The following is a 15,930-nucleotide window of genomic DNA, read 5'->3' as shown; positions in this document are numbered from 1 at the left end:
ACCTTAGACCTAAAGGAGAAAGAAAAACAAAAAACAAAAAAATAAGGCTTAAAGCCAGTAGAAGGAAGGAAGTAAAGATTAGGGGAGAAATAAATGAAATAAAGACTAAGAAAACACCAGAACAGATCAATGAACCCAGGGTTGGTTATTTGAAAAGATCCAACAAAATTGATAAACCATTAGCCAAACTCATCAAAAACAAAAGAGAGAACTCAAATCAAGTCAGAAATGAAAGAGGAAAAATAACTGACATGACAGAAATACAAAGGGTTATAAGAAATTATTATGAAAAATTATATACCAACAAATTGGACAACCTAGAAGAAATGGATAAATTCTGAGGAACATATAACTTCCCAAAACTGAATCAGGAAGAAATAGAAAATGTGAACAAACTGATTACTGGCAATGAATTCAAATTAGTAATAAAAAAACTCCCAACAAACAAAAGTCCTGGACCAGATGGCTTCACAGGTGAATTCTACCAAACATTTACAGAAGAGTTAATACCCTTTCTTCTCAAACTGTTCCAAAAGCTACAAGAGGAAGGAATACATCCAAATTCATTCTATGAGACCAGCATTACTGGGATACCAGAACCAGATAAAGACACTACAAAAAAAGAGAACTGTTGGCAAATATCTCTGATGAACATAGATGCCAAAATCCTCAACAAAATATTAGTAAATGGAATCCAACAGTACATTTAAAAAAATGACTCACCACAACCAAGTGGGATTTATTCCTGGGATGCAGGGTGGTTCAGTATTCTTAAATCAATGAATGTGATATATCACATCAACAAGAGAAAGGATAAAAACCATCTGATCATTTCAACAGATGCAGAAAAAGCTTTTGACAAAGTACAACTATCCATTCAACTCTCACCAAAGCAGGCTTAGAGGGAAGATACCTCAACATAATAAAGCCCATATAAGAAAAACCTGCAGCTAACATCATACTCAGTTGTGAAAAACTGGGAGTTTTCTTCTAAGATCAGGAACAAGACAAGGATATTTACTCTCACCACTTTTATTCAACATAGTACTGGAAGTCCTAGCCACAGCAATCAGACAAGAAAAGAAAGAGATATCCTAATTGGTAAGGGAACTTTCACTATTTGCAGGTGACATGATACTCTATATAGAAAACCTGAAAGACTCCACAAAAAACTATTATAATGGACAAATGAATTCAGTAAAATAGCAGGATACAAAAGTAATATACAAAAATCTATTGCATTTCTATACAACAATAATGAAGTAGCAGAAGGAGAAAATAAGGAAACAATCTCATTTACAATTTCACCAAAAATAATAAAATACCTAGGAATAAACTTAACCAAGGAGGTGAAAGACTTGCACTCTCAAAACTATAAAACACTGATAAAAGAAATTGAAGATGGCACAAATGGTAAGATATTCCATATTCATGGATTGGGAGAACAAATATTATTAAAATTTCTGTATTATCCAAATCAATCTACAGATTTAATGCAATCCCTATCAAAATACCAATATTTTCTACAAAACTAGAACAAATAATCCTAAATATGTATGGAACCACAAAAGACCCTGAATAACCAAAGCAATCTTGAAAAAGAACAAAATTGGAGACACTGCAATCGCAGATTTCAAGACATATTACAAAGCTATAGTACTCAAAATGGTATGGTACTGGCACAAAAACAGTAGATGAATGGAGGAAAATACAGAGCCCAGAAATAAACCTATGTTTTTATGGTCAATTAATCTATGACAAAGGAGGCAAGAATATGCAATGGGAAAAAGACAGTCTCTTTAACAAATGGTGTTGGGAAAACTGGACAGCTATCTGACAAAGAATAAAATCTGACCACTTTTTTACTCGATACACAAAAATAAACACAAAATGGATTAAAGACCTAAATATGAGACTTGAAAGCCCAAGATTCTTAGAGGAAAACAGACAGTTATCTCTTTGACCTCAGCTATAGAAACATTTTTCTAGATATGTCTCCTTTGGGTAGGGGAACAAAAGCAAAATCAAACTATTGGGACTACATCAAAATAAAAAGCTTTTGCATAGAGAAGCAAATCATCAACAAAACAAAAAGACACCCAACTGAATGGAGATGTTTGAAAATGATATATCCAATAAAAAGTTAATATTCAAAATATATAAATAACTTATGCAAACTCACCACCAAAAAACCAAATAATCCAAGTAAAAATGGGCAGAGGATATAAATGGACATTTTTCCAAAGTAGACATACAGAGATGGTCAGGAGACACATGAAAAGATGCTCAGTATGACCAATAATCAGGAAACTCTAAGTCAAAACCACAATGAGATATCCCCTGACATCTGTTAGAATGGCTAAAATAAAACACAAGAAATAACAAGTGTTGATGAAGATGTGGAGAAAAAGGAACCCTCCTGTTACTGTTGGTGAGAATGCAAGCTGGTGCAACCACTGTGAAAAACAGTAAGGATGTTTCTTAAAAAGTTAAAAACAGGGGCGCCTGGGTGGCTCAGTGGGTTAAGCTGCTGCCTTTGGCTCAGGTCATGATCTCGGGGTCCTGGGATCGAGTCCCGCATCGGGCTCCCTGCTCGGCAGGGAGCCTGCTTCCCTTCCTCTCTCTCTGCCTGCTCTCTGCCTACTTGTGATCTCTCTCTGTCAAATAAATAAATAAAATCTTAAAAAAAAAAAAGTTAAAAACAGAGTTACCGTATATTCCAGTAATTCCCCTACTGGGTTTATCAAAACAAAAACACTAATTCAAAAAGTTTTATCTGCAGCATTATGTATAACCGCCAAGATATGGAAGCAACCTAAGTGTCCATCCATAGATGAATGGAAAAAGGACATGTCTCTCTCTCTCTCTCTCAACACACACAGACACACACACAAAGACACACAAACACACATACACAGACACACATACAAAACGTAATATAACTCAGCCATAAAAAAGAATGAAATCTTGCCATTTGTAACAACATGGATGGACCTGGAGGGTATAATGTTAAGTGAAATAAGCCAGCCAGGGAAAGACAAATACCATATGATTTCACTAATATATAGAATTTAAGAAACAAAGCAAAGGAACAAAGGGCGAAAAAAGAGACAAACCAAAAACAGACTCTTAACTATAGAGAATAAATTGGTGGTTGCCAAAGGGGAGATGAGTGGGGGAATGGGTAAAATAGGTAAATGGGATTAAGAGTACACATAAGTGTACTCTTATGGTGTACTCTCATGTCCTTTCATGGTGAGCAGTAAGTAATGCATAGAATTGTTGAATCATTATACTGTACACATGAAATTAATATAATACTGTTAATTATAGTTGAATTAAAAATGTAAAATAAAATAATAGCAAAAAGAAAAAAACAAAACATAAAACTGATATGAAGCTTTGGAGCAAAATATTTAATGGTTGGAGAGAAACTGAGATGATTACATATTAAATATGTGTATCTTTCTGTAGTCCTCTATCCCAACAGGAAAAAATAACAAAATAAAGAAGATGAAGTGTTATTTACTATAGTAATCATTGCTTTGGTGCTTACTCTTTGCCAACCACTGTGTGAAGTGCTTAACAAGTATTAGCTATCTATCTATCTAAGAGAGAGAGAGCAAGCACAAGAACAGGGAGCGACAGAAAGGGAGAAGCAGGGTCCTTGCTGAGCAAGGATCTTGATGTGGAACTTGATCCCAGGACCCTGGGATCATGATTTGAGCCAAAGGCAGATGGATAATCCAATGAGTCCCCCAGGTATCCCAAGTATTAGCCATTTAATTTCTACTGCAAATCTGTGAAGGAAATATACTTATTATCACCATTTTACCAATGAGGAGACAGAGGCACAGAGAGTTTAACTTGCTCAAGGTTGCACTACTTGTTGGTAAACTGATTCTCACAATTATCTTGAGCCTAGTTACAAACTGGGTAGAGTCACCCTCTCATGGGAATGAGTTTAGGGCCACTTAAAATAATAATAAGTCCACAGATCACTGCTATGAAGAAGATAATAATTTTAATTGACAGTAGGTAATCCTTTTAAAAAAACCACACATGGTTACCAATCAGATTTGAGGGATACATAATATGAAAGGGCTGCAAATGGATGTGAGTGGCCAGTAGAAAGATTAAGAAGGAAAGAAAAGGTTCTAAGTCCAGGAAGCAAAGTGTATCAAATGACTTTTGGTAATACTGAAGGTAGAAGTTCTGTGATAAATATTCGTACAGTGGACCACGACTCATGTTAGGTAGACATGAGACCCTTAGAGTCTGCTGGCATGGTGCTGTAATCACGCAGTGGTATGATAAGTAATTTTACATATCTTTATACTATTTTTCTTTTCCTAGGAACTGTAGCAAACAGTGTACTACTGGATCTTTGGTAAAGATGTGGTACAAGAATCTAAGATATCATTATTGTAAAATACATGTATATTGGAAAAAAATATTAGGGGGGAAATAGACCTTGCTTATCATCAATGAAGCATGTTTTTTCCCAAGGAAAGAGGATAAAAAGCTTCCTTCAAAGTCCACCAACAACTGATGTTAAAGAACAGGGAACGGTGTAGAGGAGTAGAAGCTGATTCCAGAATTTAACAGTTGTGACTCCTACAGTACTGTCACCTGTTTGGTCTTCTTTGACAGGGCTGGTACTGGAGCTGTCTCCTGCTGCATTTCTGGGTCTCCTCCTCCTTCACCACCTGATGCTTCTACAAAATATAAAGTTTAAAAATTAGAAAAGCATCTCTCTCTCTCCCTCTTTCTCCCATTGCTAGTACAAACTTGGTACCACCTCTCTAGAAAGCTCTATGCCTTGATTCAGTAATTCTAACTCTAAGAAGCTGAATTCAAGGAAACAATCCAAAATATAGAAATTTAAGCACCAGGATGTCAGTCTAATTCATAAAACTGCAAAACTGAAGATTATCTAGATGTCTTACTTTTGAGAATGTTTAATTATGCAGCACTTAAACTGATTTTACAGATATTAAACTCCTCATTTTCAGATAAGAAAACTGCTGTTTTGTTTAGAGGGGTAAGGCAATTTGCCCCAGGTTACACACCTGGAAACCCCAATCTATTTGAGTCCAAAGTCTTCTCCACAAATGATACTGCCTGACCTGAAAAACAATAGCTCTTGACACCTGTATGCTAGCCCAAGGGGGGAATGTTAAGAAATGGTGACAAAAAGATTATAGATAATGAGAAGCACTTATTTTGAATTTCTAAAATCTTTCAACAATGGAAAAAAATAAATTCTTACTCTAAGAGTCAGGAAAAATCAAAGTTTTAGGTTTTTCTGTCTATAAAGCTCTCTTGAAGAAACATAGCAACCACAGTCTCTTCCCATAATGCCATACTGCCTTCCAGATTTTAGTGGTTGCTTTCCTTATCTATCTATCTATCTTTGCTTCAGATCCCTATTGCTTTTTCTTAATTTAAATTTTAGTTAGTGAACATATAGTGCAATATTGGTTTCTGGAGTAGAATTCAATGATTCATCACTTATGTACAACACCCGGCACTCATCACAGCAAGTGCCCTCCTTAATACCCACCACCCATCTAGCTCATCCCCCACCCAACTCCCCCATCAACACTGTTTGTTCTCTATAGTTAAGAGTCTCTTATAGTGTATTTCCCTCTCTCCCTCCCTTTTTTTTCTTTCTCTCCTTCCCATATGTTCATCTGTTTTCTTTCTTAAGTTCCACATATGAGTGAGATCGCCTGGTATTTGTCTCTGACATTTCACTTAGCTCCATTCTAGCTCCATCCAGGTCTTGCAAATGGCAAGATTTCATTTTTTTTGATGGCTGAGTATTATTCCATATTTTGTGTGTGTGTGTATGTGTGTGTGTGTGTTTGTTTGTGTGTGTGTGTATACACACACTCCACCTCTTCTTTATCCGTTCATCAGTTGATGGACACTTGGGCTCTCTCCATAGTCTGGCTATTATTGATAATGCTGCTATAAACATCGGGGTGCATGTACCCCTTTGAATCTGTATTTTTTATCCTTTAGGTAATATTTCATAGTGCAATTGTTGGATTATAGGCTAGTTCTATTCTAAATTTTTGAGGACTCTCCATAGTGTCTTCCAGAGTGTCTGTACCAGTTTGCAATCCCAACAACAGTGCAAGAGGGTTCCCCCTTTCTCTGCAACCTCGACAACACATGTTGTTTCTTGTGTTGTTAATTTTAGCCATTCTGACAGGTGTGAAGTGGTATCTCAGCATGGTTTTGATTTGTATTTCTTTGATCATGAGTGATTTGAACATTTTTTTCATGTGTTGGTTAGCTATCTGGATGTCTTCTTTGAAAAGATGTCTATTCATGTCTTCTGTCCATTTTTTCTTTCTTTCTAAAAAGATTTTATTTATTTATTTGACAGAGATCACAAGTAGGCAGAGAGGCAGAGGGGGAGGCAGGTTCCCTGCTGAGCAGGAAGCTGGTTGCAGGGCTCAATCCCAGGACCCTGGGATCAAGACCTGAACCAAAAGCAGAGGCTTTAACCCACTGAGACACCCAGGTGCCCCTTCTGCCCATTTATTAACTGGATTGTTTTTTTGGGTGTTCAGTTTGATAAGTTCTTTATAGATTTTGGATACTAACCCTTTGCCAAATATGTCATTTGCAAATATCTTCTCTCATTCCATAGGATGCCTTTGTTGATTGTTTCCTTCCCTATGCATAAGTTTTTATCTTGATGCAGTCCCCAAAATTCATTTTTCCTTTTGCTTCCCTTGTCTCTGGTAATGTGTCTAGTAAGGAGCTGCTACAGCCAGTTAAAGAGGTTTCTGCCTGTGTTCTCCTTTAGGATTTTGATGATTTCCTATCTCACATTTATGTCTTTCATCTATTTTGAATTTATTTTTGTGTATGGTGTAAGAAAGTGGTTCAGTTTCATTCTTCCACATGTTGCTGTTCAGTTTTCTAGACAAGTGGTTCCTCCCTTTAAATATATTTTTGAATTATTTTTTAAAAAGATTTATTTATTTATTTATTTGACAGAGAGAGAGAGAGAGAGATCACAAGTAGGCAGAGAGAGAGAGAGGAAGGGAAGCAGGCTCCCCGCTGAGCAGAGAGCCCCTTGTGGGACTCGATCCCAGGATCCTGAGATCATGACCTGAGCCGAAGGCAGCGGCTTAACCCACTGAGCCACCCAGGTGCCCCACATTTTTGAATTTTTAAAAAGGCTTTACTCATTCTCTTTGAATTTCTCTACCTACTTCAAAGTCATCCCAAAATGTGTATTTGTGAGCAACCTTGGTCAGAATTCCTATTTAGGTCTCAATTAACCAAACCGGTCATCTTGTGCTTTTAAATGTTTGCACACTGTGATGGCTAATTTTATGTGGACCCAGATATCTGGTCAAACATTATTCTGGGTGTTTCTGTAAGGGTGTTTTTGGGTGAGATTAACATTTGAATGGTAGACTGAATAAAGCAGAGTGCCTTCCCTAGTGTGGGTGGGCAGTCTCATTAGATGAAGACCTGAATAGAACAAAAAGACTGAACCTCTGCTGAATAAGATAATTTTTTCTGCCTTTGGATTTGAACTGAAACATCAGCTTTTCCTGCATCTAGAGCCTGTCACGCTTCAGACTAGAACTACAACATCAGCTGTCCTGGTTCTCAGGCCTTCTGACTAGGATTGGAATCTGGGTTCCAGCTTGCCAATCCACAGTGCAGATGCTGGGACTTGCCAGAGTCACGGATTGCATAAGCCAACGCCTTCTTTTATATACAGACAGATATAGATGTAGATATATAGATACAGATATGTATCTCCTATTGGTTCTGTTCTTTTAGAGAACCCTGATTAAGACATATACTTTTAACTGTATAGCATGGAAAAAACAACAAAAAAGGATTCTACCCATGGAATAATAGCAGATAGGTGATTAATAGGGCTTTTAAATGATTATGTTGGCATTAAAAGTATTCATAGAATTTCTGTTTCTGGAAAGGCAGTAATAGTTGTAGTAGTAGTAGTAGTAGTAGCAGTAGTAGTAGTAGTAGTAGTTGTTGTTTTTCCTATTCCTCCTGCTAAGTACAGCTAAAAATCCTGGACCTTATATATAAAACAAACATAGGAAGTCTCTTAAAGGTAGAGAGAAGACAGTCTGGGACCTTTGGGTATAAGGGTAAACACAGCAGTTAGCTCCCTGCATTTTCTTTTTGCCTCATTATCTCAGGCTTAGGGTTAAAGAAGCCATAACTTGGAAATGCCAATGGGAGCAGACAAAAAAAGCCCCAACAAACATCTGTTCTGTTTAACAAAATGACCAGGAAAAGGGCCACCTAGCAAGACCAAAAATGTTTAGATAAAAACTATGTTTAGACAAAAAACTGTGGACTTGCCCCCATTAGCAAAGGCTAAGTGGGGAGCCTAGACTTCCACCCTTGCCAGGCTGTAAATGAGGCAACCCAACTCCTCCTCCACCTGTCACCAGGGCAGTATCAGAGATGATCAAGCAGTGACTGAAATCCCAAAGGGATTTTCATCTCTTAAGGGTAATGACAAACCCCTGTTCCCCACTCCTATCACTACCACCACCATTGCAGTATCAATAGAGACCACATGGTAGGTCTTGAATTCCATCTCCTCAGGGAAATAATGAAGTGAACCTTTCCCTCCCCACTAGGATGATATTAGAGGAGGACTAGTAGAGAGTCATCATATATTGCCCAGTGGTAAAAAGGCCTCACCTACCTAGTGGTTTTAGCAACCACTTAAAAAGCTACACAAAGGAATATACTCAAAAACACTAAGATAAATCAAAACAGAATTCCAAAATGCTCAAGTAACACACAAGAAGGCAGGAAAGAGAAAATAGAGAAATTAAAAAGAGCAAACAGAAAAAAACCAGAATAAAATGTTAGATTTAAACTGTTTCATATCAAAAATCACATTAATGTAAATGGCCTAAAAATGCAAATTTAAAGATAGAGATTGACAGAGTAGATTAGAAAACATGACCTAACTATATGCTATTTACAAGAAACTTACCTCAATTATAACAACATAACAAGTTGAAAGCAAAATGATGGAAAATTTTTAACATATAAATATTTAAAAGATATTTTAAAGATTTTATTTATTTATTTGATAGACAAGAGAGACGGCACAAGCAAGTAGAGTGGCAGGCAGAAGGAAACAGGCTTCCCACTGAGCAGAGAACCTGATACGGTGCTCAATCCCTGGGACCCTGGGATCCAAACACAGATGCTTATCTGACTAAGCCATCCAGGTGCTCCACAAATTTTTTAAAAAAATATTTTACTTATTTATTTGAGAAAGAGAGTGAGAGAAAGAGAGCCCAAGCTGGGGAGAGCGGCAGAGAGAGAGGGAGAGGGAGAAGCAAGCTCCACACTGAACAGGGAGCCCAAGGTGGGGTTGGGTGCTTGGGTGCTCCCCACCCAAGCACCTCAACATACAAGTACTGATCAAAAGAAAGCTGAGTGGCTATATTAATATCAGATAACTGACTTCAGAGTAAGGAAAACTACTTGAGAAAAGGACATTATATAATGATAAAAGGGTGGATCTGTCAAGAAGACATAACAATTCTTAATGTGTATGCACCAAACAAAAGAGCTACAAAATATATGAAGCAAAAACTGATAGAAATGAAAGAAGAAACAGACAAAAGTACAGTTCAGTTGCAAAGTTCAACAGTTCTCTCAGAGCAAGGATATAGAAGAATTAAGTGATAACCATTTCCCAATAGGATCTGATCAACATTTGCACTCAACATTCTACTCAACAGAATACACATTCTTTTCAAATGTTATGGAACATACCCTAAGATAGATCATATTCTAGGACATAAAATATAAACAAATTTAAAAGAAATGATGAACAGTACGTATAAAAAAACTTACAGAAAATATTGTACTTATTAATGAAAGACTTAATGCTTTTTCTGTGATTGGGAAAAAGGCACAGATGTCTGCTCTGACCAGAATTATTCAACATAGTGCTAGAACTTTTAATCAGTGTAAAAAGGCAAGAAAAGAAATGAAAGTCATATACGTCAGAAAGAAAGACATCAAACTATTCTCATTTGCCGATGACATGATTGTTTACATAGAAAATCCCAAGAAATCTGAAAAACTTCCCCCAAACCCCTAAACTGTGCTAGAACTAGGTTTAGCAAAGTTGTAGAATAAAAGATAAACATGTAATTTTATTTTTATATGCTAGCAGTGAACATATGAACACAAAAATTAAAAACATAATGTCATTTACAATTGCTAAAAAAACAAAACCCTAAAATACTTAGGTATAAATTTAACAAAATATGTAGAAGACTTTCATGTTGAAGAACAGTGATGAAAGAAATAAAAGAAGACCTAAGTAAACAAGAAGACATAACATGTTCATAGATTGGAAGACTAACCATGGTAAAGATGCCAGTTCTCCCCAAATTGATACAGGTTTAACATAATTTCTATAAAAATTCCAGCAAGACTTTTCTCTAGATATATACAGATTATTATAAAATTTATGTAGAATGGGAAAGGAACTAGAATAGTTAAAGTGATTTTAAGACTTACTACATTATATAGCTATAATAATTAAGATTGTGTGGTATTGGCATAGGAACAGACATATAAATGAATGGAATAGAATACAGACCCAGAAAAAGACCCGCACAAATATACCCAACTGGTTTTTAACAAAGGCAATTTGATGGCAGAAAAATAACCTTTTCAACAAATAGGGAAAAAAGATTCATAAGCAGAAAAATTAACCCTTACTCAAGTTTCAGATCTTGTACAAAACTCACCTCAAAAATGGATCACAAACTTAAACATAAAATGTAAAACTCTAAAACCTTTAGAAAGAAAAGGAGAAAATCTTTAGGTTCTAGGGTTAGGCAAAGCTCTTAATTTTGCAACTAAAAATGCAATCAATAAAAACAATAATTGATAAGTTAGATTTTATCAAAATTGAAAACTGCTTTGCAAAGACCCTGTTAAGAGGATGAAAAAACAAGCTACATACAGGGAGAAATATTTGCAAACCACATTTCTAACAAAGGACAGATCAGTAACTAGACAATATAAAGAATTCTCAAAATTGAATACTAAAAAACTAGACAAGTGAATTAGGAAATGGCAAAAGATATGAACAGACGTCCACTAAAAAGTAAGTACACAAAACATGTTCCATATCATTAGCCACTAGGGAAATGCTAATTAAAGCCATTAGATATTAGATATATGAAAGTGTTTAAAGATCCATCCTTTTCTTCAGGAAGCCCAAATTATTATGCTGGAAAAGCCAACAGGTGTGTGGTTGGCTGTGGACCAGACCAGAGTACCATCTTACTGCTGGGGGTACCCCTGTCACTGATGTTCTCACTAGGACAGCCAGGAAGGCAGCTGGGTTCAGAGACATGTAGAATTTAGAAATTCAACCCAAGAAGGCCATGATGGACTCTTCAAAAATAAAGCTTCCGGGGTAAGGCTGCCAGATTAAATTTAAAAAGTACAAGTTATTGGATAATTTTTTAGTCTAAGTATGTCCCATGTATTGCATGGGAGATATCCACATAGTATTAAAATCATTCATTGTTTATCTGAAATTTATATTTAATGAGGTGGCATGTATTTTTATTTGCTAAATCTGGTAACCCCACCTAGGGAATTTCTTTCCCCATCAAAGCCACCTTTAGTCCTGTGAAATTTCTTATATTGGCTTCTATCCATGGAGCCTCCTTTTACTTAACATCTTCCAATCCATCTTCATCTGGGATCTTTCAGGGAACCCCTGGCTGACTATACAGCCCTCCTTCTTCCTATTGTTGCGGCACTTCTACATCACATTGTAAATCAGCATATAATTTTATCCTTCCATACCGTGTGTCCCAAGTACTTAGCCCAGTGTTGATTAACAGTAAACATAAAACCACTTACATAAATCTTTTTATTAACTTTAAAAGTCATTTTAAGATAAAATGGATAAAATGCAAATAAATAAATGTCAGGATCAAACCGTGATGTTTAAAACTCCAATAATGCTTTAAAAAAAATTCTGAATTCTGTCTTCCTCCATTGCCCAGAATCTGATAACTGAAAAGTATAGTCTGTATTTAAGTAATCTAACTGAAAATAACATATTTTTAAAGGTATGTGACTCTTATGCAACAAAAACTCATGAGAAATATTTAAAATACCTTGTTAACCAAATGCTCTAAATTTGTATTCTCTGAGCCAAAAATTATTTAATCTGAAACCTTTTAACATGTAACATGAGATCATCTCATATCACTGTAGGTTGAATACATTAGTTGTTTCTTTAGCCTGTGATGTTTTTTGGTTCCAAAAGAGAAAACTGCTTTTCTGAAATAAGGATGCCAGTTCTGTGATTTCCATTAAGAGAGTATTAAAAGAAAAGTATGGGACCCAACCTACCCAGCCTGGCTTCAGCTCCCAGGTTCCTCTAAAACTGCTGGCATTTGAGGAGGTTAAGCCAGACCTATGCTAATTAGGCCCAGCGATTGACAGTGCTTGTGGAATGGAGACAACAAGACAGGGTAGCCTCATCTCCTCCTTCCTGAGAGTATACTTAAAAAAAAGAAAAAGGAAAAAAAAAATACCACCAGATGGAACTGCCTGAACTCTTCTTCCAATAAAGGGGTCAAGTATACTGTCCTTTTTCGACCCAAAGCAGAAAAAGCAAGCAAAATTAAAAAGTTGCACATATTTCCTCTTTTCTTCAATCCCTGCTTTCATGTTCTTTATGAGAAATATTGGAAGTCCAATTTCCCAGCAATTTCCCTTAAGCTTCAAAGCACTTGCTTGCATGAACCCCTTCTAGGCCCTGGTAAGGCCCTTGGCAATGGATCACACAGTTAAATTTTCTTAGAAAATATGCAAAAGAAAGATATATTGTGGTTCAAATAAGTAGATCACTATTTCTACTCAGAATTCACCTCTTTCACATATCCCGTAATGAATGATGTTGAAGTGGAAGTGAACATTCTGGGGCTCCAGATAGAGGAAGTTGGTTGGGCATGCATTTAGTTTGGGGTTTAATGGAATATTACATGGTTCACAATCATATAGTCTACAGCTAAATTACTACTAGGTCTCCTCGTATAGGAATGCTACCAAGAATACTCCTACCACCCTATGCCAACTCACCAGCCACCGTGACAAAGTGTGCAAGGTCAGAGGCTGTTGATCATGACAGAAACACACCTGTAACAACCTTCCTTAGAACTATGCAGGCACTGGAGGAGAACCAGGATGTATGAAACCAAAAACTAGTCAGTGGAAATCCTTCTAATCATCAAAAATACAAAACTATAAGCAGAGAATTAGGTTCCCATTTTTCTTGTAGGAGCACAATAGATGGTGTACTATGTATAGTTTTCAAGAAAACATACATATGTTTTTGTATTTGATGGGGACAAGTATAATAAAAAATTTCAGAATTCCCGTGTTTACAGCAGTGGTGTTGTAATTTCTTATTTAAAACAACTACTTTCATACTTAATTTTGTATCAGTAATTTTGTATTCCTTTTCTAAGAGAGGGCCCTTTAAATTTATAAGCTCAGGCCTCACAAAAACCTTGATCTGTGCTTGCTAGTGACCTGCTGAACTCTATTCTCACAGTTTCTGAGCAAAACAAATTACTGAAACACACAATAGCAATGGACAAATTTCAAAGGCATGATGCTAAATGAAACACAAACCAGATTAAAGAGGCTACATAATGTGTGATTCCATTTATTTAATATTCTAGAAAAGGAAAAATTATAGGAACCACAGAAGAATGGTTACTGGGGACTAGAGACGGGATACTTCTCAGGGGTGATGGAAATGTTCTACAGTTCTCAACTGTATTTATTCATCAATCAAAATTCACAGAACTGTACACAAAAAGGGTTAATTATACTGAATGTAAATGAATCCCCAATTAACCTGACTTTAAAAAAATGACAGAAGCTAATTCATTAAACAATCTGTAACACTTACACAATGTCAAACAACTAATAACTAACTAGCAGAGCTGAGAGTCAAATCCCAAGATTCTACAATTTTAACACCTATACTACCTTCGCATGAAAAGATGTTGCTTACAGCTTAATGATGCTTCCTTTAAAAAAACCAAATTATTTATTTATTTGAGAAAGAGAGAGCATGAGCAGGGCAAGAGGAGAGGGAGAGAGAATCTCAAGCTGAGTGCAGAGCCAGGTGCTGGACTCCATCTCAGGACCTTGAGATCACGGCCTCAGTTAAAATCAAGAGTTGGACTCTTAACCTACTGAGCCACCCAGGTGCCCCAATGATGTTTCCTTCTATTCTGTGATTGCTAAGAGTTTGTTTAAAATCATGAATAGCTGTTAAAATTAATGCAATGCTTTTTGGTTTTGCATTTATTGAGAGGATCATGCAGGATTTCTCCTATAATTTGTTAATGTGCTGAATTATAAAAATAGGATAATGTTAAACTGTTCATATTATTCCTAGGACAAATCCCAGTTGGTCATGGGATATTTCTTTTTTAATAACAGTTTTTTTTTGGGAGAGGAGTTAAAATTTTATGTAGACTTCTAAAATAAAATACCTTAATATTTATATACCCTGATAGTAGGTAAAATGTGTCAGTAAAACAAGCAGAGTGTAGTATTCTTCATATGGGTATGTTTTAACAAATACTTCAATTTCAAATGGTTATACGATTATCGACATTTTTCTATTTATTTTTAATTTCGTTTTGGTAAGTGAAATTTTTTGGCAATTTTATCTAACTTTTCAAATTTATTGGCATTGATCATTGTATGCAGTTATATCCTCTTTTTCTTGTGTCTGATTTTTTATTTACACCTTATTTTTTCTGGTTCAATCATGGACAGGTCTTTAAAACAAACAAACAAATAGCCTCTTCCTCTCAGCGGCCTGGGGTGACCTCTGAAAATGGTTCGCTATTCGCTTGACCCGGAAAACCCTACGAAATCATGCAAGTCAAGAGGTTCAAATCTCCATGTTCACTTTAAGAACACACGTGAAACTGCCCAGGCCATCAAGGGTATGCATATCCGAAAAGCCACCAAGTATCTGAAAGACGTCACTTTGCAGAAGCAGTGTGTGCCATTCCGTCGCTACAATGGTGGAGTTGGTAGGTGTGCCCAGGCCAAACAATGGGGCTGGACACAATGTCGGTGGCCCAAGAAGAGCGCTGAATTTTTACTGCACATGCTTAAGAACGCAGAGAGTAATGCTGAACTTAAGGGTTTAGATGTCGATTCTCTGGTCATTGAGCACATTCAGGTGAACAAAGCCCCCAAGATGCGGCGTAGGACTTACAGGGCTCATGGTCGCATTAACCCATACATGAGCTCTCCCTGCCACATTGAGATGATCCTTACTGAAAAAGAGCAGATTGTTCCTAAACCAGAAGAGGAGGTTGCACAGAAGAAAAAGATATCCCAGAAGAAACTGAAGAAACAAAAACTTATGGCCCGGGAGTAAATTTGCACAGAATAAATGCAAATAAAAATAAAAGAGGAAAAAAAAAAACAAAAAAACAAAAACAAACAAACAAACAAAAAACCAGGTTTTGTATTTATAGATGTTTTCTATTGCATCTTTGATTTCTACTGAACCAATGTTCTTAACTTTCTCTGGGTTTACTCTACTGATTTTCTGTTTTGCAGTTGGATATTTAGCCCACTAAATATCTTTTTTTCTGATATAAGCATAAGTGTATGTATTTTCTCTAAATATAACTTAAGTTGAATACCATATGTTTTAAATGTATATCATTTTCATAGTTATTCAATTCTAAATATTTTAAAAGTTTCTATAATGATTTTTCTTTGACTAATGAGTTATTTGGAAGTGCATTTTTAAATTTCCAAACAGATTTTTTTTAGTTATCATTTTTTGGTACTGTGGTT

At 36.1% G+C, this 15,930-nt stretch overlaps 2 protein-coding genes across 5 annotated transcripts in view; one reads left to right on the top strand and one right to left on the bottom strand.

Annotated features, from left to right (window-relative positions):
• CMSS1 (cms1 ribosomal small subunit homolog) overlaps positions 1-15,930 on the bottom strand; it is a 389,957-nt gene that overhangs the window by 33,378 nt on the left and 340,649 nt on the right. For all 4 annotated transcript variants that reach the window (XM_044251209.1, XM_044251210.1, XM_044251211.1 and 1 more), the window contains one exon: positions 4,633-4,718. In XM_044251209.1, the coding sequence (XP_044107144.1) occupies positions 4,633-4,718 (86 nt within the window). The remainder of the gene's footprint in view (positions 1-4,632; positions 4,719-15,930) is intronic.
• Positions 14,918-15,535, top strand: LOC122908439 (60S ribosomal protein L17-like). The gene has a single exon (XM_044251214.1). The coding sequence runs from the start codon at positions 14,948-14,950 to the stop codon at positions 15,500-15,502; it is 555 nt and encodes a 184-aa protein (XP_044107149.1). The 5' UTR covers positions 14,918-14,947; the 3' UTR covers positions 15,503-15,535.

This window comes from Neovison vison, chromosome 6 (genome assembly GCF_020171115.1).
Source record: "Neovison vison isolate M4711 chromosome 6, ASM_NN_V1, whole genome shotgun sequence".
Lineage (NCBI taxonomy): Eukaryota > Metazoa > Chordata > Mammalia > Carnivora > Mustelidae > Neogale > Neogale vison.
The sequence above is the reverse complement of the archived record's forward strand: the minus strand, read 5'-3'. Positions and strand labels throughout refer to the sequence as shown.